The 22,449-nt window shown below is 36.9% G+C and overlaps 1 protein-coding gene across 2 annotated transcripts; it reads left to right on the top strand.

Moving 5' to 3' along the window:
* Positions 1–14,379: 14,379 nt before the first annotated feature.
* On the top strand, positions 14,380–19,840 carry arl4aa (ARF like GTPase 4Aa). 2 transcript variants are annotated; one of them, XM_014977732.2, is made up of 2 exons: positions 14,380–14,519; positions 17,877–19,840. In XM_014977732.2, exon 2 carries the CDS (start codon positions 17,979–17,981, stop codon positions 18,579–18,581), a length of 603 nt encoding a protein of 200 aa, XP_014833218.1. In that variant the 5' UTR covers positions 14,380–14,519; positions 17,877–17,978; the 3' UTR covers positions 18,582–19,840. The 2 variants fall into 2 exon arrangements, with proteins under 2 accessions (XP_014833218.1, XP_014833216.1); XM_014977730.2 differs by lacking the exon at positions 14,380–14,519 and adding an exon at positions 14,575–15,164.
* The last annotated feature ends 2,609 nt before the right edge of the window (positions 19,841–22,449 follow it).

Below are 22,449 nucleotides of genomic sequence, written 5' to 3'. Positions count from 1 at the left end.
TACATTCTGTACTGCTCACTTATTTTACCTTACCTAAGTTACTGTGTGGAAATTTGGGGCAACACTTACAGAACGTCACTACAATCATTATGCACATTACAAAAAAGAGCCATTGGTTTAGTTCATAAGGTTGATTTTTACTGTCATACCCACAATCTATTTATAGATTCTTATTTATTGAAATTTACTGATCTAGTAGAGTTTCAAACTGCACAGATCATGTTTAAAGTCAGAAACAAAATATTGCCAGAAAAGATTCAACAATTATTTTCCGATAGAGTGGGGGGATATGAATATAGAGAAAACCTTAACTTCAGAACTTTGAAGGCTCGTACAACAATGAAAACATTGTGCATTTCTGGTGTTGGTGTGAGGATCTGGAATAAACTTTCTAAAGAGCTGAAGCAAAGTCCAAGTATGAGACATTTTAAGAAAGGTCTCAAGACAGCTATTATTCAAAGTTATAAGGAAGAACAAAGGGGATAATCCTGGTGGGAAATTAAAACTTTAAGTATGATGTCATCAAGTAGGTGGCATGTCGGCGCAGGTGTGGGTAAATATATAAAGGTATGTAAATAGCTGTGTATTTTGTCTATAAGCAGATGGGAGTGTATATGGGTGTATGTACGTATATATGTTTGTATATGTAAATATGTATATATGTTTGTGTACAGATGTGTATGTGTGTGTATGCACTATTTTCATCTAGCTGAGGAAATTTTATTACACTTATTATTTCCTTTGTCAGAAAGGATACTGGATATTGAAAATACTGTGATAAATTACAGCTGGAAAAGGGGTATGATTACATAAGTTATACTTCATCATACTCCTTTTCAGACTCATAATCACCGATGTGATGTGTTTTTTTTTATTTTTTTTTTATTGTTTTTTTTGGTGTTGTTTACACTGTCGGTGAAAGGTTTGTCTGAAATAAACTAAACTAAACTAAAAAAAAAAAAAAACTAATTAAATCAGACTGTTACCAGCTGGTTCGTCTTGTTACTCCACGCCACTGCTCCTCGTCTCTTCTTCCTGGTTTCCTTATGGTCTCTTTCCGTCTGTGGTTTAGATTCATTTTTGTTCCTTGGGCTTTGTTGTTTTATTTTAAGTTTGATTTTTTTTTATCTACCACAGAACTTTTACGTCTCCTGCCTGCTGCATTTGGTCCACACATCCACCACACATCATGAAAGATGGTGGTACTGCACTGGACTTTACAGCCACTGTGTCCATCATGGTCAGTTTGGAGTGAACATATGTAATGTAAAGCCCAACTTTGTTACAAAATAAAATGGCAACAATAGACTTTTTAAAATTAAATCTTCAAGTTATAAACCCTAAGTGCTGCTGTTCAGCCCAATTATCCAGCCTTCCATTTGTGTGCACAAATGCAGCAAAGTAATCAAGAAAAACTTTAAAAGCAAAGAAATGTGGGTGGTAAAAGAGGTCTGTGATTTTAAAATTAAATTAAAATGAGGTAGATAATTTTTATTTATCATGCGATTAATTGATTTATTGTGACAGACCTAGTCGCCCGTCTTAAATGTTATGGTTACGTCAGCGTGCAGCCTTGTGCGTGAGAGCAGATAAAGCAGATAGAGAAAAGATAAAGAGTCCTTTTGTCCACAACAGAGTGTTCCTTATGAATCTCTTGTAACATTTCTGGTATATAAAATTACAAGATTCATAGTTTCTTTTATGAAGGACATTTAGTTCTATTAGTAGTTTTGTTTTTCACAATGTAGCATCAGGGCTTCTTTTCTATTTTTTGTATTTATCTTTAACCTGTGGGACCCTGAAAGCAGCTGATGGGTACCAGCGTCCAAACAGCAGGCGGTTTGGGTGGTTGCTGAGGCAAAGACTCTGGTGTGAGAGGAGTTCGGAGCTCCCGCAAAGCTTCGAGGTGATTCTGGTCCACCATCTGGCGTCTCAGGAGGGGGAAATGGTGCAGTCCCAACACTGTTTGTCGTGGGGATGGTGTGCTCGACTCAGGACGTTGTGGACCGGTGAGCAGAGTACTTTGTAGACCTCCTCAGTCCTACCAACATGCCTTCCGTTGAGGATGTGGACATAGGACTTTGGGTTGGACTCCTCAATCTCTGGGTAAGAGGTCGCTGAGGTGGTTAAAGGGCTCCTTGGTGGCAGGGCGCCGGGGGTGGATGAGATTCACCCTCTGGATTGGCAGATTGGGGTGGTGGTCCCCCTTTTCAAAAAGGGGTCATCGGAGGGTGTGCTCCAATTGCAGAGGAGTCACACTCTTAAGCCTCCGGGTAAGGTTTATTATGGGACCCCATAATTTCTAGGCACAGCCGAGATGTTGAGGGGATCTGTTTTGGTGGCCTTAGGATCTCAACACTGCTTTTTGCAGATGATGTGGTCCTATTGGCTTCATTAGATAGAGCCGTTTCTCCTTCACGTCGAGAGGAGCCAGTTGAGGTGGCTTGGGCCCAGGAAACACTGGAGGGACTAAGTTTCCTGGCTGGCCTGGGAATGCCTTGGGAATGCCCCACAGGAGCTGGAACAAGTGGCTGGGGAGAGGGAAGTCTGTACCTCCCTTCTTAGCCTGCTACCCCCTAGACCCAATCCCGGAGAAGATGGATGGGTGAATTTCTGAGTTTTAATTTTTTGTTGTAATTTTGCATTTTCAGCAAATGCTCTTCACTGCGCAGCACTGTAATATATGTGTATATATATATATATATATATATATATATATATATATATATATATATATATATATATATATATATATATATATATATATATATATATATATATATATAATTTGTTTTTTCAAAATAAATGGAACAAACCCTTTTCTGTTTGTATAGAGTCATTTTCACAGCTCATCAATGAACAAAATGTTTCTACTTTCGTGAGCAAAAAAAGATGCACATTCTTGTATATTGGAAACCAAACAGTTTTTCCCCCCAAAAAAACTTCAACCTGAAAACAAGGCGTGGTTCTTTCTTCAGAAAATCAATTATAAATAATCAAGTTTTCATTTGAGCAAAACTCTCTGCAAACTTATGCACTGCAAAGCCAGAAAATTTAGCAAATATTTTTTAGTCTAATTTCTAGTGCAAATCTCTCAGTTCACTTGAGATAAGGCAAAAAATAACTTACAAGTGACTTTGCAGCCAAATAGAGGAGCGGTTTGTTTTAAGTTAATTCCTTGAAAAAGTTCTTGTTTCATTGGCTGATCATTTAAGAGGGGAAATGTTTGGATATTGGTGAAATGATCTGTCAATGGAACAAGAACATTTTTCGAGTTTCTTTATCAGTCAATCAATCCTTAGAACGGTGAGATGTTAAATTTAGTTTAACATCTCACTGTCAAAGTCACAGGATTTAATGTGAGATGACAGCACAGATCAGTCCTCTGATTGGACAGATCGGTGTCTGTCCTGTGATTGGTGGCTTTCTCTCCAGCAGGAAGTTGTGAACAGTTTAAAAGCTGCTGCAGGACTGCAGAAATTCACAGGAAGCTGGACCAGCAATGGCTCTGCTGAAGGTTCTGCTGCTGCTGGGGCTGGGTGAGTCAGAAACACTGGGGAAACTGGGGACACTGGAGAAACTGGACACACTGGAGACACTTCCTCTGGCTGATGCTCTCTGTGACTCTCAAACTTCCCTCTGATTCTGTTTCAGACTGAAACTTCTTTGCATATGAACTGTGATGCTTTTTAATCTTTAACTGTTTATCCTTTTTATGTTCCAGCAGCCCTGTTAGTACATGGTTTCTGAGTAAAATCCTCCTTTTTCTTCTCCAGGTGTTTCAGTGAACTCAGCTGTTTCTCTGCAGAAGAGAATCATTGGAGGTCATGACTGTGCTGACACGGAGCGGCATTATTATGTTCGGCTGGTGAAGTGCATCCATGTCAACGATGCACTTTAAAACTTTAGGAGCTTCTATATAGATCTTATATAAATATCTACAAACCTCCTATGAGTACCAACAATGGTACTCATAGGAGGTTTTGTGGAGGATCTCTGATCCACCCTATGTGGATCAGAGATCAATCCTGTGCTGTATACTGACAATGGCCAGAAGAATGACATCATGTTGCTGAAGCTTCCAACGCCAGTAACAGGTGTCCCACTTGTTCCACTACCAGACTGCAGTAAACGCCCTAAAGTGTAAGTCTTTCTCTGATCAAAAACATGACTTCATGTTTTCTGTCTCCAGTCCTGCTGCCTCTGCTTCAGCACACCTGAGTCAGGTAATCAGGCCACCAGCAGAACCAGAACCAGTTTATCTCAGGTGTGTTGGACCAGAGACACATGTAAAGGACACAGGACACTGAGGACAGGAGGAGGACACTCCTGTGTCAGTGGATGAAGTCCTTCATGGATTTATTTTCTGTTCTTTCATTGTTCTTCATAATAAATTTTCTACATTTTCTTGTATTTTTACATTTTATTCTAATTTTGTTTTAGAGGTGATACTGTTCAGCTGGCAGGAGAGGGAGGAACGACAACCGGCCCCAATAATTGACGAAGTGAGAGAAATATTAAAGTTATGAGAATAAAATCTTTGTTTCTGTCTCTACAGAGAAGGTTGAGTGAAGAACATGTTTATGATTTTCATGTTACTCTCCAGTACCAAATGCTGCTGCTGCAACTCGTCTTCAGTGTGTCAACATGACAGCTGATTATGTTTCCGTCTTTGAGCCGACATGTGGTCATGTATTCTGTACTGCAGAACCAAACAAGGATATATGTTTTGTAAGTTTGTTTCTTCAATATCTGCCTACAGTGATTAGAAGATTTTTCTGTTTTAAAACATAAACGTATTGATATAAATTTTTCTACAGGGCGACTCTGGTTCAGCAGCAGTGTTCAACGGCATGATTTATGGTGTGATGGTTGAAGGAGGACCAGACTATGCATGCGAGAGACCAGTTTACATCATGGATGAGTGTAAATGCATAGAGTGGATAAAAATAACAACTGGGTTTAAATAAAACACCAACTATCATGAAATGTAATTCTCATCAAATTTCCTCTCAGATATAATTTTATAGTTGTATCTTGATCAGTTTGTTCCACTCTTAATTAGTTATCCTATTAATTAGGATAAATTAATACTTTTGTTTTTTCTCAACTAACCTTAATCTCCCTAATGGATATATAAAGATATAGAGTTGTAAGGCTGAGATAAAGAAAACTCAGTAACTAATGATTGTTGCACAATAACCAGTCCCACCCTGTTCCCTTACAAATCAGGACTGACTACTGACCAGGTCTCCATCTGACGGGTCCGGAAAGTATCAAGTCTTACTCTGACTAGAATTACTGGAACTATTCAACCTAGTGTCGAGAGAGATTCATCTATTCTAGCCAATTCACTTCCTACGTCCAGATGTTACAACCTTTTTCAGCCACTGGAGCAATCAGCTGAGTAGTCCTGCAGCTGCATAACCCCAAACACCAACGGTAGCTCTCTCTCTGTTTAACAACAAGAACTTGTTATTGGGCTAGAGTAGTTTTAGTAGCTAGACTTAAACTCCAAGGTTGCTATTTTTAATCATTTGTAAGGTAACCGTTAAATACCTCCAAATCTCTAGAACAATGCACCATTACTTTTTACAATAATTAAAAGAACTCAAATGACAATTGATAGATGACAAGATCAATTTTAATGTTCATAAGTTATCTTAGAATAAAGGACGTTGCCTTCTGGTTCTGTCAGCTTACCATCAGGTCTTTGTCCATCAGCCAGGTCTGCTGCTGGTAGTTGGGGCTCCAGTTCGGGAAGAGTCAGGGATCTGGAGATCTGTCAGATCTGGAGCCATGGATGACAGCAGTTGGCTTTTGTCCTTAGATGCAATGCAGAGTCTTGGTTTTCCTGTTGCTCTTGGGTGCAGTCCTCTGTAGATCTTCAAACTGCATTCATGGTTGAACTCGACGTCTGCTGTGGAGAATAAGCGACTTCTTCGTCTTTCCAAGGGTCTTTATACTGTCTCATCCCATAGTTGTGTATTGCAGACATTACTCCTTACTCATATGGTCAGATGCTTCATGACCTTTTATTTGCACCTTTGATCATCCTTGCTGACTCACTTCTGTCTGTTCTGTTACCACCTGTTCTGTCCACAGAACAGAACTGCCTGTTCTGCCTGGGCTGACATCCCAGATCCAGTCAGCAGCGGCTTTAACCCGCCTGGTAGTAACGTTAAGGTGAAGCAGAGCGAACAGTGAGCAGGCGGTACCGGGGCTTTGACCTGCATCACGGTGACAGTCAACATACCTTTTCTTTATATCAGGATATCTGGTTCTGACCCACAGTGATTGGACCGACTCAGGCTGCTTATAGCAAACCAGGCATTTAGTCCAGCACTGGGGCAGGATGATGAAATTAAAGCCAGAAGTTTTCTCTGCAGCCAAACCATTTCTGTTTAGAGGCGAGGAGAGTTTTCCCTCTGAGGACAATTATAAAAAATAAATAAACAGTTTTTCTAACTTCAACATCAGAGACCTACGTTTTTATTCACAAGTGGGGAAAAAAATTCTTGCTCATAATTTGATAGTTATTGTGCAGATCCGACCCCCCTTCCTCAACAATGGCCCGGTGTCTGAACAACACGGAGCCTCTGAGAGTCATTATTACAAGACAGAGGGCTGCTAGACTCATTAATTTTGCTAAATTGTTATATTTAACTAAATATTATTGTTGAGGGGCACAAGCCGGCCTCCTGACACACAGGTTTTAAAAATTTCTGAAAAAGGGCAATAAGGGCATCAAGAATAAAAGGGGCAGGGCCTCACTATTTTTGCCAAATAGTGAGCCAAGCCTGTTCACCTATATTTTATCTGGAGTTGTTCTAAACGTAAATATTTACTCTTACTCTTAATTATTGCATAATAAACAGTTATTAATTATTTATAAAGTGTTTATAGTATATCTATAACCTATTAGCCACATTTAAGGGGAGCTTTATTGTAAAGTTGTACCTTTTTGCTTGAAAACCAATGAGAATGAGATATATTGAATCAAATACTAATTTATTATATTTAATTACATTTTTATTTTAATTAAAACTAAATGATAGCTATCCAATAAACTACTAAAGTGAGAGTAAAAAATATTTGGTAAAAAGGCTTTTTAATCACAGAGAGACTGGTTATAGTCTGACTCTTTTTTTCAGTCCGATGTCAGACAGGAAAACAAGAATTGTGGAAGGTTAGTATTATAAAGACTAAAATGAAAAAATTATATATAACACTCAAAAATTCAAGGATTTTTTATAGTCAGACTACCACATCCATCCATTTTCTTTACACCTGCGTACATTTCCTTTGACTGTGAAGGGAAAGAAATAATTTGCTGTTGCGTTCTGTGGATTGCACAGCCATCTGGTTTGATCTTGGCTGGGAGTTTTAGGTAATTATGCTTGGTTTGAATTTCACTGATGGCACGTTTCCTGGCGGACACTGCAGGGCTGCCATCTCTCTGTCTCTAATTGTAATCAGACAAAATTGGACAAAATTAACTTGGGTGAAGATTACACTATTAAATAAAGCAACTGTTTCCATTTATTTAGCCTCTTCTTTGCTCCTTGGGTTTAACCTGATTGTGGTTTTAGTCAGATTCATGATTGCTGGCTGTGTAAGAAAGTGAGGTTGAGGATTTTTACAGACTTTCACCAGGAGATTTATGAGGAAGTTTATTTATGTCCCTGCTTAGCCTGAAACTGAAAATCAAGAAAAGTAAGGCATCTTTTTAACTTATTCCTTGTAGATCTGCTGAAGGTTTCTTAAATTAGTCATTTTAAAATTTTAATCCGCCGCCAAGGTATAAAAAACAATTGTGTTTCTCTTATAGTTTAGAAATTCAGAGAACGCTTTGAGATGTGATCTTAGCTAAACAATATGATTGGCATTTCTTTAGCAAACTTTTTTTTTACATGTTAAAACTAATTGAGGAGGTAAACAATTATCCTCATTTCATACAAAATTCATGTGAATTATTTCTCTATTATTTTGTAATCCCTCCATTTTATGACCTGATCAGGTTATTTTCACACAGGAGTGAGTTTCTAAAAACGGCTGCTGAGTGAGAGACGGGACCCAGTTTGGAAAAACATGTTAATGTAATTCCTGTCTCCTCCAAAATCCCACTGTTTGGATTGTGTCTGTTTCCCTAAAAACACCCTGAAGCACCATCTGTTTAAGTGGTTTAGAGTACTGACTAATGAAACATCAGTGGCTGGTCTGTTGTGTTTTTATGTTTTAATCATTAGTGGAACTTCAGTTTTGCTAGAAAGATTTCAAATCCTTTTTTATCAAGTACAATTAAATGTTGACCCACTGTATTTAATTTTCACATGCCATAAATTATACTTTTAGGAGTAATTTTACTGTATTTTTGCTTTTACTTGAGTAATTTTAAGAAATATTGCAACTCTTATGTAGTTAATTTCTGGATACTCTACCTAATGTGACCAAAAATATGCAAGACATTGAAACAAACCTAAAGCTTAAACTTCTGTTTGTACTTAAATTTTGCTGTTTTAATGTTATAAAGTGGATGCTTAATATTCTCTAATGGAAATTATATTGTTAAAGAAAAGACGGAAATTCTGATTATTGATTCAATAAAGCATAAATTGAAGAGGTTTTAGAGAAATCTATCAATTTTAATTTAAGTTTATTTAATGAATGGCAGCACAGTAAACAATGTTTGTTATTTTGTATGAAGGGTTTGGATCCCAGTTATTGGTAGAACCTTTAAAAAATACAGCAAAATTAGAAATCACACACACACACACACACACACACACACACACACACACACACACACACACCCCACACACACACACACACACACTGAAATAATGTAAGTATTAGCAAGAAACATGTAAAGGGCATGTTCACTTATTTATGTTTAAAACATTCTAGAATATACAATACCCTTCTTTTCTTTATTTTTGCAGTGTATGTAATAAAATAATTTCCTAGAACTTCAGATGTTTTGCTTTTATCATAGAATGAAATCAAAACATCAGATTTTTGCAAGACGTTTAGTTAGTAAAAAGTTTTATGTTGTAGTTAGACAGTAAACAGCTCGCTCCATCTGAGCAGCAGAAATCTGGAAGAAACATCATCCATGCAGACCCTGTCTGGGCCCACCTCCCAAAACTCGCTGTAACCTGAAACCTTTCACCAATGTCAGCCGGTTCAACCATGAAGTAGATTCGTTTAATTATATTCTTTCAGCTCACAAAGTTTTATTTCTTTCCAATCAGTGTGATCACAACTTCGATTCATGTTAAGCCTGAATTTATAAGTAAAAATATAAAATATATGCAAGCTGTGCAAGAAAAGAGTTATGTAAATTAATTCAGCATGACAATTATCTGGAGAAATTTAGACCAGCTGCTTAAAAGGTATTAAGAAATAAAATGGACAGAATTGTTTTATCTGCTGCCCCCTGCTGGTTACTTAGGCACAATTATATTTGTATGGGAGTTTCTAATTCTCACTACAAAGACACAAAATCTTACCAAGTATTTTTGTTTAGTTTCTGGTGTACGCTTTTTTTGCACTTACACCAGTGCAAAATTTTGACTTAAAATAAGACAAAACTAACTTACAAGAAGCTTTTCTCCAAAATATATGAGCTTGTTTTAAGTAAGTAACAACTGAATATTAGTTTTAAAAACTAAAATATTTTATTAGTTTAAAAAACCCACAGGTGGGACTAGAACATTTTTTAATCGCTATTCAAGAATTATTGACTTAAAACAAGCTCCTATATATTGTAGTAAAGTTCATTGTAAGCTAGTTTTGTCTTATTTCAAGTGTACTGAGATATTTTCACTAAAAACTAAGTTCCTGGTATTTTGTTTAGTCAAGTCTCCTGCTGAGCTAAACCCATTTAAGCCCATTCTTTTGTTAAAAGGGTTAAATCCTTTTGTAACCAAGCAGCACTATGACTTTTCTACTCCTAAAATGCAAACTCTCCCACTTAATCACGCTAAAACTCTAAATAGTCAATTGAAATTTATAGTCAAATAGTCAAATTTTGTTAAATCAAATGTCTGCTGTCACATTTGAAATGAAAAATTCAGGATTTCTTGTTGAGAAGAAAAATTCTTATGCTGCCAGAAACTGGGAGTTAACTTGACTTTTCCAGTATTTATAAGTAAAATATTTCAGCCAGAAACACATGGTATATTTAAAGCCTTTTTCCAAATATATACAGTATATGCACAGGTCTGTGGGTTATACACTTGTAGTACTTTATCGTCACCACAAGGTGGAGATATATTCAAAAATATGAATCTTCATCTCCACAATTCGATGAAAATGTTAGAGATCCAGGCAACCTGAATGTTAAACATTTACACACCTGTATTTGATCCATTTTGTTCTTATTTAGACATAAATTAATGATTTAGATAATATTTTCTACAGTGCACAGCAGCAGATCTGAACTGAACACAAGTTTCAGAGACTTTAAAGGTAAAGGTAATTTTATTTATATAGCACATTTTCAGGAACAAGGCAATACAAAGTGCTTTACAGGAATTAAAAGGAAATAGAAACAAAATAACAAACCAAAGGAAAGAGCAAAAGAAGAAAAGGAATCTAATGTTGATCCAAAGTATGTAAACTAGGAGCTCCTGTTCAGGGTTGCTAAGTTTCCTCTGGTCTAATTACATTTCTGGGTTGGAAGAACAGGAGTCTGAAAAATAGTCTCAATCCAAAAGTATCTCCGGGCTTCTGGTCTCTGCATCTAGACAGTGAGTACTCTACAGTTTCTGATAAAATAAGCTAGAGTGACTAATCTAATTCCTTTTCTGGGTTAAAAATGAGTAGTCACAGTTTCTAAATGATAGTAATCTAAAGATGAATCTAAGAAATTGGTCTAGATAGTGAATACTCCACAGTTTATAAAAAATGAGCTACGTTCTTAGTTTGTTCTAAATCCTTTTCTGGGATAAAAGTGAATAGTCACAGTTTCTAACAAGTAGTAGTATAAAAGTAACTAAGTAGTGACTGTTTCTATTAATTATTTCTGATTCTAAGCTCGTTGTAATTCTAATTCTAATTCACATTCGAGAATTAGAATGGCTAATTCTAATTCTAATTGTAATTAGGATTAGAACGTTAATAAACCACCAGAGCCTAAGTGGAGTCCTGAGCTCTTTACATCTTAATAAAATTGGAAATTGGGATATTTTGAATTTTCACAGTGGCTTCATAGAACATAACATACTGTTACAGATTTAACACCAAATTTACAAGTTTTGTACCAGAGAACAGAAAAACAACCAGATAACACTGGATATATTTACTTTTGTTGAAGTACATTGTGTTGTTAATACTCAGATATACTAATATGGTTAATATTAATCATCTATTGCAAAGATATAAGAGAAAATATTCAGTCTTTTCAAGAGACACATAAAGCAAGGCTCATGCATCACATTTCAAATACAAGCTTCTGTCTTCATATGAGCAGATCATGCAATGAAACCTGACATGTGGAGCTCCACAGGGTTATGTTTTGGAGCCAATCAGATTCTTATTTTATTTGCTTCCTCTAGTGAATATTAAATTCTTTCTATCACAATTATGAAGCTGATGTTCAGTTATAATGTTTTTTTTGTGTCAAAGCTCAGATTTTAACTCTCCCGAGTTACAAAACACCCATTAAAAAGCAGCCAGTGGGAAAGCATTAAAAATAAATGCTTTTTAAAATTGTTTTAGCATAATCTCAAAATTAAACCTTTTAAGCTTGACCTAAATTTCTATCACACTTTATGATGGCAAAGTCAGCTTTTATGTTTTCATTTTAATAATTTAAAATTACTTTACTGTAAAACACTTTCATATATTATGTCTTATTTCATAGAGCTAAGAAAAATAAAATGTGATTTTACTTTTTAACTTTGAGTAAGTAAGTATACAGGTAATATAAGTGTTTTATAATTATTTAATTGAATGTGCAGTTAATGCTAGGTTTTATGTAATGAACACAAATGAAGAACAATTTGTGGAATAAGTTTCAGTTGTTTCCAGGACAGATAGTATTTTCTGTAGCTGCTCAGATTAAATTTAATAACATGATAAACATTAAAGTGCATCATAAACTGTAGCAGTCATGACAGAGGCGTCAGGTTCTCACTGTGTTTAGGTGATAGCAGATGGCCTGGCGAGTTGTGAAGCTCTCTGAACAGCTGTTCATTCGCTAAACACAGAATTACAAACTCGTGAAGCCGGCACTCACTCGAAGCATGTCTGAAATAGTTGCATGCATGAGTTTAAAGGCTCGTCTTTGACTGCACATAACTGACTGGCTAAATATAAAATAAATGGCATATCGGTTTTCTGCATAACACCGCTCGAGCTTTATGCTGCCACATGGCAGCATAAAGCTCATAAAGTGCAGTTTTGAAATTCCTGATGGATATGGAAACTCTAAGCAACGATAACAAAAGTTTTACTGTCATTTCTCATTAATGTGTATACACTAGCTCTAGGTCAATAAACAACCAAACTGAAGCAAAAACTGTTTTAAAAATCAATATAATTAATTTAAAAAAGCTGGACTATTTGCTGAATCTCTGATTCCTTTTGGTCATAGCAGATCCTTAATGTTTGCAAACCCCCTTTATCTCTCTATGCATTTGTTATTCCATTTTTTTTATCCTCTCATTTTTAAGTTTCCTTAATATTCTGGGGTGGGTGGGTGTGTGGGTTGGGGTATTACTTTTCTTTTCTGTGGACCGTTGCTATTTTATTTTTCTTGCAATATAAATGGCGGTTGGGCAGCTGGAACCTGTTTGCAGCTGTGATTTTGCTCAACAGATGAAGACGATGTAGCAGATCCCAGTGTTGTGTCAACATCCACTGACTGGTCTTAGCTGACTGATCAACATCTCATATGTAAATGTATCCTGATGACTGTCCTGCTGCTTTGTTGACAATTTGTTGAAAACAGTAAATATATATCTTAAAAAAAAGAAACTTGTTGTTTATGCACCAGCTTTTCCATTTGTTATTAATGTAACACAGGCTTAATGTTTTATAGTGGAGAAATACCCTTCATCCATTTTACAGTCAGTATGTTTGTTAAATCACTTGTTAGGAAAGCAATCTTCTCAACTTGTCCGAAATCCATCCTTGAATTTGATTGTAAAATATGTAAGAACAAAATAATTGACTGCTTTTCTTTCTCTTTCCTTTAATTCCCCATAAACCACTTTGAATTATCTTGTGTATGAGTGATGCCATATGCAATAAATAAACCTAAGCTGCCTGGGGAACTCTGAATTGTATGTAATTCACATGTACTAAGATATTTGCACTAAAAAGTACACACAAAAAAAATACTTGGTAAGATTGTGTGTTTTTGCATCCACTTTGTTAGATATTATTAAACAGGTAGCCAGATGGGTAATAGAACATGAACCCTCTTTCAATTCTAGGTTTAGGTTTCTAGGATGTAAAACAGACAATAAACTCCACAAAATCACTAAACATTATACATAAAGCCATAGAGGCATTGTGTAGAACAACAACCTTTAGCAGCAACAGCCTGAAGCAGCTGCTTTGGCTCAGTCAACATTGACTGCTTTTTGCTTGAAATATTGCTTGAAATATGCAGTTTGGGCAAAACTTCAGCTGTCAGGCAGATGACTGTACATGAATTAAAAAATGAGGTGATATACTCCATTTTTACGAGTAGCGGCTTTCTGGATTAGCTACCTGATTGACTTTTTATGAAGACACTTGGATGAGTTTCTCATCTTGGGACATCAGTATTTGTTGAAATATTCTTTGGGTGATAGAAGACTGACTTTGTAATTGTCTTTATGTGTCTGTGAAGGTTCAGGTTCACCACTACACCCAGATTGTGGACGTGATCACTAGTTTCTAGTCATAATATAACTGGAAACTAGTTCTGTTAGCTCAGTTTTGTTCATGTTTAGCTGAAGAATGTTATGGCTTATCCATGCATTTACTCAACTGGAACATAGATTAATTTTATAGAGGATTACAACTTTGTATAACTTTTCTATATTTTGCCACTGTAATGGTTTTTTGTTTGTTTATTTTGATATTATTGTATCATGTAAAGCACTTTAAACTGTCTTGCTGCTGCAATGTACAATAGAAATAAACTCAACTTGACTTAAACCACTAGGAAAGATTAGTTTTTCTTTTTTTTTTCTTTTACCACAACAAAGCAATAAGCCTAGTGGACAGGGTGGTATAATCCCCAGCTTGTTTAGTTCTTATATTGTGTCTGGAAGAAAAGAGAAACACATGCAGGTTACGCAACTCGGTGGCCAGCAGCCAGTGTCCATACCCCTGTGGGGCTTTGGAGAGTGTGGCGGTGTTTCCTGCTTTCTGACCAATCATTTTAAACAAAAACATGCGGGGATAAACGGGGCGGCGCTGTTCCCGCAAACAACACACAGTGACTGTGGCCTCTCTCAAACACACACAGGCAAGGCAAAGCAGGGAAAACACGACGATTCTCCACGCTAAAGCAAACGGTAGGTTTACGCTCACGTTTGTGTCTCCGGTCGCAGCTAGCTTAGCTGTCCCGGTAGCATTTTCCAGATCGTTTTTTTTGTCTAAAACACCCAAATAGGTTGGCTTGAATGCCATGTGTATATGCATATTCTAGTTATCTTGTGTATCCTGGCTCTAACGAGCGTTAAACACAGTGACAAGCCTCGTATTTTTGTTGTAAATGACTTCAAACTAGGTCTTTGGGTGTGTAGAATGAAATGGTGTGCCGAGCATTCTGGGCAACAGGTGATCCCGTGTTCCCAGGCATAGAACGTGAGTGGCAGTAGTTTTAGCCAATCAGCGGACAGAGATAGGATCCCAGGAGCCAATCAGATTTGTCCGCAGTGCCGGTGTGGGTGTTGCCCCAGCCGGACAGGATACAGAAGCAGTAGCAGCGGTGTCATCAGCCATAGATCCACACGGGGCGCGGAGGAGAACCAGCCAGCCAGAAAGGGTGGTGCTTTGCTGTTGTTAGGAGGATTTTTTTTCCGCCTTCGTTGCTGTGAAAATAAGAGGAAGTACGCCGTGAGCTGGATTTCAGATCGAGTAGACGACAGAAGAAATCACATCTCAGCTTGGAGAGGATTAGATTTAATATTTTAACCACAGAGGACTCTCGCTGAGAGGTAAGGGAGTGCTGCATCAAAATAAAAATGTGTGTGTAAATTTCCTGAAAACCGGGGTGTGTTGGTTGAAAATGTAACTCTAATTACACCCAGATTCATCTTCAAATTGTACAGTATATTTCCTAAGAAAATGCAGCTGGTAGCTTAAATATAGTGTTACAAAGAGCCAATGAAAGATTTATGCCATTCTGTTACGAATAATCTTTGTTACAGCATTCCAAACAGGCAGGGGAATTACAAATTTGGAAGAAAATCCTACAAGCTATTGTTTTTTTCCAAAAACACTTGTGTAATATTTGTCCTGATTACAAATTTAAAAAAATAAATGACTTCATTATTTTAAACCATTGGTTTTAAAAAACCTATATTTTTCTAAAAAGTGCAACACATTGTAAATGTGTAGTTTCATAAAATGATATGTCACTCACATTAATTTTGGTTTGATCAGGGCTCATAACAGGCCATTTTTTATAAAGATTTGTCTAATCACAATTATTAGAAATGGGCTGCCATTTCTGAAAGTAATGCTGAATAAAACTAAATTATATGGGACATTTCTGCACTGGAATAAAGGGATATGCAATCTTTAAGTAGAAATGAAGTGGCTTGTTTAGGATACAAATTAAAGGGAGGAGTAAGCTGTTAGCAGATTTTTCTAGCATGACTAATACAACAACATTTCCTTATAGTAGGCACAAATCTTGTATATTTCTTTAAGTTGGAGGAAATGCTTGAAAATCTCAGGTACAACAAGACCAAAAGTATGAAATGGTAAAATCTCGATGAATTTAATCATTTGGCTTTTCTTGGAAAAGTTTGTTGGTTTTTGCTGTCTGCTTTATATCAGATGCAGTGCTGCCCCCAACAGGTTATTTGTATAAATTTAACACCATTCTTCTGCATTAGTACAAATCCACCAATGTTGCTCACAAATAGATAAAATTTCACCACTTTATGCAAGTAGTGGGTGCTAATCTCCACCCTTATTCATGATATGGCTACTTAAAATAGCATTTGACTCAAACAGCTTCTGATCTTAAAACGCTGCGTTGCAGCTAAGTGAAATTTTAGCGACGTTGCCAAAAAATAAAAGAAGTTGATGGTAAGAGTAGAAATAAAATCCATCAACTATACCTATAATTATCTGCAGTTATGATATTTCAACATGTGGGCACCCTTTCATGCCAGTAAAAGTAATTTTGAGCAAACTCCCGTTTCAGAAGCCATCAATGGGGCAATAATCCTGTATTTCCTTTTGATGGCTTTGAAAAGACATTTAATCAGAAGTTTGTAAGTGATTAGTTTGTAAATAAAGTAGACGTGTACCAATTAGCAATTTTGTAAAAGTCTAGCCTGTTTAAAGCAATTTTTCTCTTTTTTTCCCCATTATTCTAAATATTCTACTTTCTGGTTGAAATTAAAATGTGTTTATAGTTTAAAAAAACAAAATGTTCTTGACCAGTCAAACCACCTACCTCCATCTCTGCATATGATAAAGTAAATTCTTTGGATATTTTTGCACAAAATGCTTGATTTCAAATCGCTTCTCACATCATATTTGCTTCATCTGAATTATTTTTTTAACACTTTACTGACAGCGAATCAAGATACTTCTGAGTCTTTTCCTCAGTTGAAACTTCACCACTGAAGAGTGTTGTTTTGTTGCGTGTTTTCTTAGTTTTTTAAAATTTAAGTCGGTGAATTATTGGTCATATTTTTAAAGCTTAATTCTGTCAAATCCAGTCGGTGCACCTCTGATGAAGTCATGCATGCTCAACTAGACTAGACATGCTTAGGTTTCCTGGCAAACTAACGACAGTTGCCATCAGAGTTCAGTGAAACTCTGCAGGTTTTACAGTGAGAATATGTTTTCCAACATGCTTTCTTATTGAATGCTTTGAATCAGATCAGGACTCCAAATGCAAACAGACGGTTAGCTTTAAATGAAACCGTTTTATAAGTAAAAACAAACATACTGTGGTATTTCCACTCAGAAATCGTTAAAGAAGAGTGGAACTTTTGGGGGAGGGGCTTCTAAACACTTAAAGTTTAACATAAATGATATGAAGAAAGAAATGATGTACATAAATATTCTAAAAATATCTCACCCATCCATGAGATACTGAGACTTTTTTTATTTTGTCAGATAAATCAAAACTTTTTTGGGGTATTTTTTGCTCTTGTTAATGTAAGTGACTAAGTAAATCATATAAACTTTAAATACTAATGAACATTTAACACTGGAACTGAAAGACATTTTAAATATCCAAAATAAATAAACAAAACAGAAACGGTAAACAAAATAAATTATGAAGTCTCTGTAAACAAAATTGTCATTAAAAAAATGGCTAGTTGAGACCAAAGCACCAGATTGAGGACTTATGTCATCCAGTCTTTAGTAAAAAGAGAAAAATGATAAATCATGCAAAAGGAAATTATTGAGCTCACTTTAATTTACCATGAGTTTAGCTGGTTGATTGCTTACAGGCGCACAAGGAGACCTTTCCATTATTGTGGCTCTGACCACAAGCTGGAAAACCAAAATCTGATCCTAATCACACAAAGATTAACTGTGATTTAACAATTATTCCTCCTTTGGTTAATGTTGGATCCAATGTCTTCAGTTTGGTTAGACTCAGAATAGAAAAGCAGCATCATTATCTTTTGAATTCTGTCTTTTGCACCAAAATAACACAGATAATTTAATTTCAGGTAATTCCTGCTGCCTTTTTGGACTATAAGGGCCTGTGAGGATTGCTTCTGGATCGCCTTTCGTGAACCTCGCTGGTTTCCTGTTTCTCCTGATGTGGAACGATGGGGAATGGACTGTCTGAACAGCCGAAGTTTTCCTCCAACATGTCGTTCTTCCAGTCCTTTCACATCGCTATTCTTGGACTAGACTCTGCTGGAAAGACGACGGTGTTGTACAGACTGCAGTTCAACGAGTTTGTGAACACGGTGCCGACCAAAGGCTTCAACTCGGAGAAGGTGAAAGTGTCCCTGGGCAGAAACCGGACCGTCACCTTCCACTTCTGGGACGTTGGGGGTCAGGAGAAGCTCCGCCCCCTGTGGAAGTCGTACACGCGATGCACGGATGGCATCATATTCGTGGTGGACTCTGCAGACGCGGAGCGCATGGAGGAGGCCAAGACCGAGCTGCATAAGATCGCCAAGAGCTCGGAGAACCAGGGCGTCCCGGTGCTGGTGGTGGCCAACAAGCAGGACTTGAGGGTGTCGCTGGCGCAGAGCGAGATCGAGAAGCTGCTGGCGCTGAAGGAGCTGGGCCCCGCCACGCCCTGGCACCTGCAGGCCTGCTGCGCCATCATCGGGGAGGGACTCCGAGACGGCCTGGACGAACTCCACAAGATGATCCAGAAGAGGAGAAAAATGCTTCGCCAGCAGAAGAAGAAGAGATGAACTCATACACTGCAAAAACGCCAAATCTTACAAAGTATTTTCTTGTCTAGTTTCTAGTGCAAATATCTGAGTGCACTTGAATTAAGACACTGCTGACGTAAAAGTAACTTACCAGGAGATATAGAAGCTTGTTTTAAGTAAATAATTTCTTGATTTTGACAAAAAAAAAACAGTACCAGCTCCATTGGCAGATTGTTTCATGTATAACATGGGGAAATTGTCCTGTTATAAGTGACAATTTCCCCAATTGTCACTTTTTATAATTGGGGGATTTGGTAGTAAATTTACTGCCAATGGAAATTGGCAGTAAACTTAATGCCATTTTCCATTGGCAGTAAATTTATCTACCAGTGGAAATAGGACTTTTTCACCAATATTAAGGAATTAACTTAAAACAAGCTCCTACATCTTGCTGAAAGGATACTTACAAGTTAGTTTTGTCTTATTTCAAGTGTAATAAGATATTTGCACTATAAAATAGACCACAACTGCCCTGTCAGATTTGGTGTTTTTGCAGGGTAACAAAATTTGATTTTTTTTCTTTTCTTGCTGTTATATTATGAAGGAACTATTTCCCCAACCCCCCTGAGTGGATTTCCAGTTTCACTGCAGGTTCATATTCACTGGGCTGAGTTTTATTAGTCCAAAAGTCAGCTTTAGGATTCCCGGTCGTGGTCGGATGTCATCGTTGTTGATCAGGAAGTGAAGGTGAAGAATAACAGTAGGAGGTGAAAGTTTCAGACATGTGCAGATGTGTTTTATAGCGGAACTACGCAGCACTGAAGGTTTGGGGTCTGGAAAGGTGATTGAAAATGCTTAAAGGATGCTATGTGATTTCAAACAGGCTGGTTTTCACCCAATATTACCAAAAATAATTCAAGGCTTTGACTCGTTGAAGGGGGGGACAAAAAAAGAGGTTGCACACGAGAGGCAGTTGTATTTAATTGGTTTAAATGTTGTTATATCTTGTAATTTTTTTTTCCACACTGGATCTTTTGTTTTTGTTGTTTTGTAAAAGAAAAGTATTATGAATTATTACAGTATCATCTGATTGCTGTCTTTATCTAGATTTTTAAAAATGCACTTTAGATCTTCACCTTTTCTGGAGTTTACAGATTAAAAACGGATCATATTGTGTTTTGACTTTTATAGATATATTTGGACAGAAAATGCTAATGTACAGTAGTTTTTTCCACACTGGCTGACATCAGACGATATATATGCATTATGTTTTGCTAAATAAAGTATGTTTGAAGCAATGATGGAGTGGTTGGTAATACTTTAATCCAAGATTCAAGACCTTGGTATGCTTTGCCAGGGAAAAAATGAAGAGAGGAGCAACTAAACCAGTTCCTGCAAAGGAGCGGCTGACGTTGCAGGACAAGTTGTTCTGCGGCTCATTCACGTGACTCTTCAAAACAAAATGCATGTTCAGTCAAGCTATAACCTCTAATTTTCATTTTGCAAACTTGCCTTTAGTTTCATTTTATGCAGCCTGGATACTAATTGCACTGACAGATGAACACACCCAAAAACAGAGGGTGTGTTTTAATGACTGCAGGAAGATTATAACATGTCTTCCTGCAGGTTTTCAGGTCAAAAACATCACAGAGCGTCTGTTTATGAGCCTTCAAATAAGGCAAAACAAAAAGGAAAGATGTGTCAAACTATGATGGATACAAAGTCTAACAACTTAAATAACCAAACTTGTGAAAAGCCTTTTCCTCTCCTTGCCTGTAGGGGCTCTACACCAAGAACTCATGAAGGAAACAACACCAGAATCTCCGAAGAAGACTTCCTTCCGCACATAATAATGTAAACAAAAATGGAGCGGTCTCAGATTTTAGTGGTGGTAGAATTTCTTTTGTCATTTGTAAAAAAAAAAAAAAAAAACATGAACCATTTCTCCGACTAGCACTAGACTCATTCGTTTGCTTTGATTGTATTTACCCAGAATGCCTTGTGCTATAGTCCGCTTCCTGCTTTTGGAGCTGTCTCCAATCCCCTTTGCAAACACGCATGTGTTTGCAAAGCGGATTGAAGTGAACATTAATATGTTTGAATGCATTCAAACCACACCAGAGTTCACTTGGATTAAGGGTAACCGACGCAAAAATAATCAACCCATGTTTTATTTTGCCGGGTCAAGCACACTTTAAGTTCCGGGTCAGAGTACCGGGTACCATCGCTGTGGCTAGCTACGTGTGCTTGGCTTTTTCCAAAATCGCTGACATGTGTAGATGTCAACGATTAACACAGCCGAAGGATTATATTGGGTGTTTTCTGCCAACCACTCGACGGTGAGTCGTTTATTTTACGTACTTTGTTGTTTTTTTAATAGTAGAAATGCGGTAGCGATACGCCCACTCAAAATCTATGTAATGATGACAAAAAATGGTCTTAAAGATTAAAAGATCATTATCTTTTTGTTCATTTTGTGGCCGATTAGAAGATAGATCCTCAAAGTATTAAATAAGCCCTTTGAGTTCTGTAAATTTGTCCTTTTAGGATACTTTTCATTGATTTTGTAGACGGCCTATAGAACTCTGGAATTAGTTCATTTATTTGAAGTTGCCTTAATTAGTGTTACATAAGCCTGTCACAAAAAACAAATTTTCCTGCACGATAGATTGTCCCAGAATTTATTGCAATAAATGATAATGTTGTTTTGGGACCATTTTCCATTAATACAATAGCAATAGTGGCATAACGATGTGCGAACACAACAAATAAAATTAATTATAAAGTCTCTGTATACAGAATTATCCAGCTGAGACCAAAGCAGCAGACTGAAGACTTTTATCATCCAGTTTTTTGGAGTGAAAAGAGAAAAACGATAAATCATGTAAATGGAAATTGCTAAGCTTGTTTTAATTTATCATGCAATTAATTGATTTATTGTTTATAGTGACAAGCCTAACTTCAACCGATAAGAGACCGAGGTTTTTAGGCGGACCAAAGATCGCTTTTTTGGTCCATCGGAGTTCGATTACGCATTCACACCTTGATAAACTAACCGACTTTTTAGGCAAATCAACTAGATCTCCAAAGTTTTTCCTGAGATCCAACTAAGAAAGAGACACTTTAACTGAACTGTTTATGACATAGTGAAATAAATCATGTGGTGTCGGTTTCTAAGCTAGCTGTTTCCAACTGTTGTAAATACAGCGTCTATGAGCCCCAACCAGGTGTGTTACCTTCACAGACAAATGAGCTCAACTGTAACAAGTAGAAACCATGAATAAACTGGCAAAACCAACTTAAGAAATCAGTTTCGGTCGTTCACTTCCGACGTCCATCATGGCGCCTGGAATGGCGTAGTTGCAAAGGGTCATAGAATCAAAATAGTTTCCCTTTATTTTTAATCCCGTTGAACAAGTTGTTAGCCAAATCAAAGGTGCTAAAGATTCTGAAATTATTTTCTTTTGTTATTTTTACGTCATAGAAATCTGACATCTGTACAGAGGTATGTAGTTTTTTATTATTATTATTTCCCCTGCCTATAAGCTGGAGGGTGTTGTTAGTCTGCAGGCCAAGCCCAGTGGAACAGGCTGGGGCAGGAGAAGACAGCATGTCTGAGTATTTTTGGATTACGGTTGGATATGTGACTCTATGCATTAACACCACTTGTTTTTGCATCTCTTTGAAATAATTAAGCCTAACAAAGCAGCTGCTTGTCTAAAATAGCGCTATGATGCAGGCGAATAATTCACGTTACCTCACCACAAATATGTGAGACAATTAAATGCTATGATTAAGAAGATCTTTGCTTATTGTGACTGTCTCTAAAAGGAGATGAGTAAACTTCAGAATAGAAAAGAGTGTCCTCTCCTGTTTGAAAGCACAAAACAAAAAGTTTCACACCAAA

Source organism: Poecilia mexicana, unplaced genomic scaffold, assembly GCF_051168715.1.
Source record: "Poecilia mexicana isolate PSO_F unplaced genomic scaffold, ASM5116871v1 scaffold_16, whole genome shotgun sequence".
In the NCBI taxonomy this organism is placed as follows: domain Eukaryota; kingdom Metazoa; phylum Chordata; class Actinopteri; order Cyprinodontiformes; family Poeciliidae; genus Poecilia; species Poecilia mexicana.
The sequence above is the reverse complement of the archived record's forward strand: the minus strand, read 5'-3'. Positions and strand labels throughout refer to the sequence as shown.

Coding starts and splice junctions, on each gene's coding strand:
- arl4aa (XM_014977732.2), top strand. CDS start 17,979: ATGGGGAATGGACTGTCTGAACAGCCGAAGTTTTCCTCCAACATGTCG.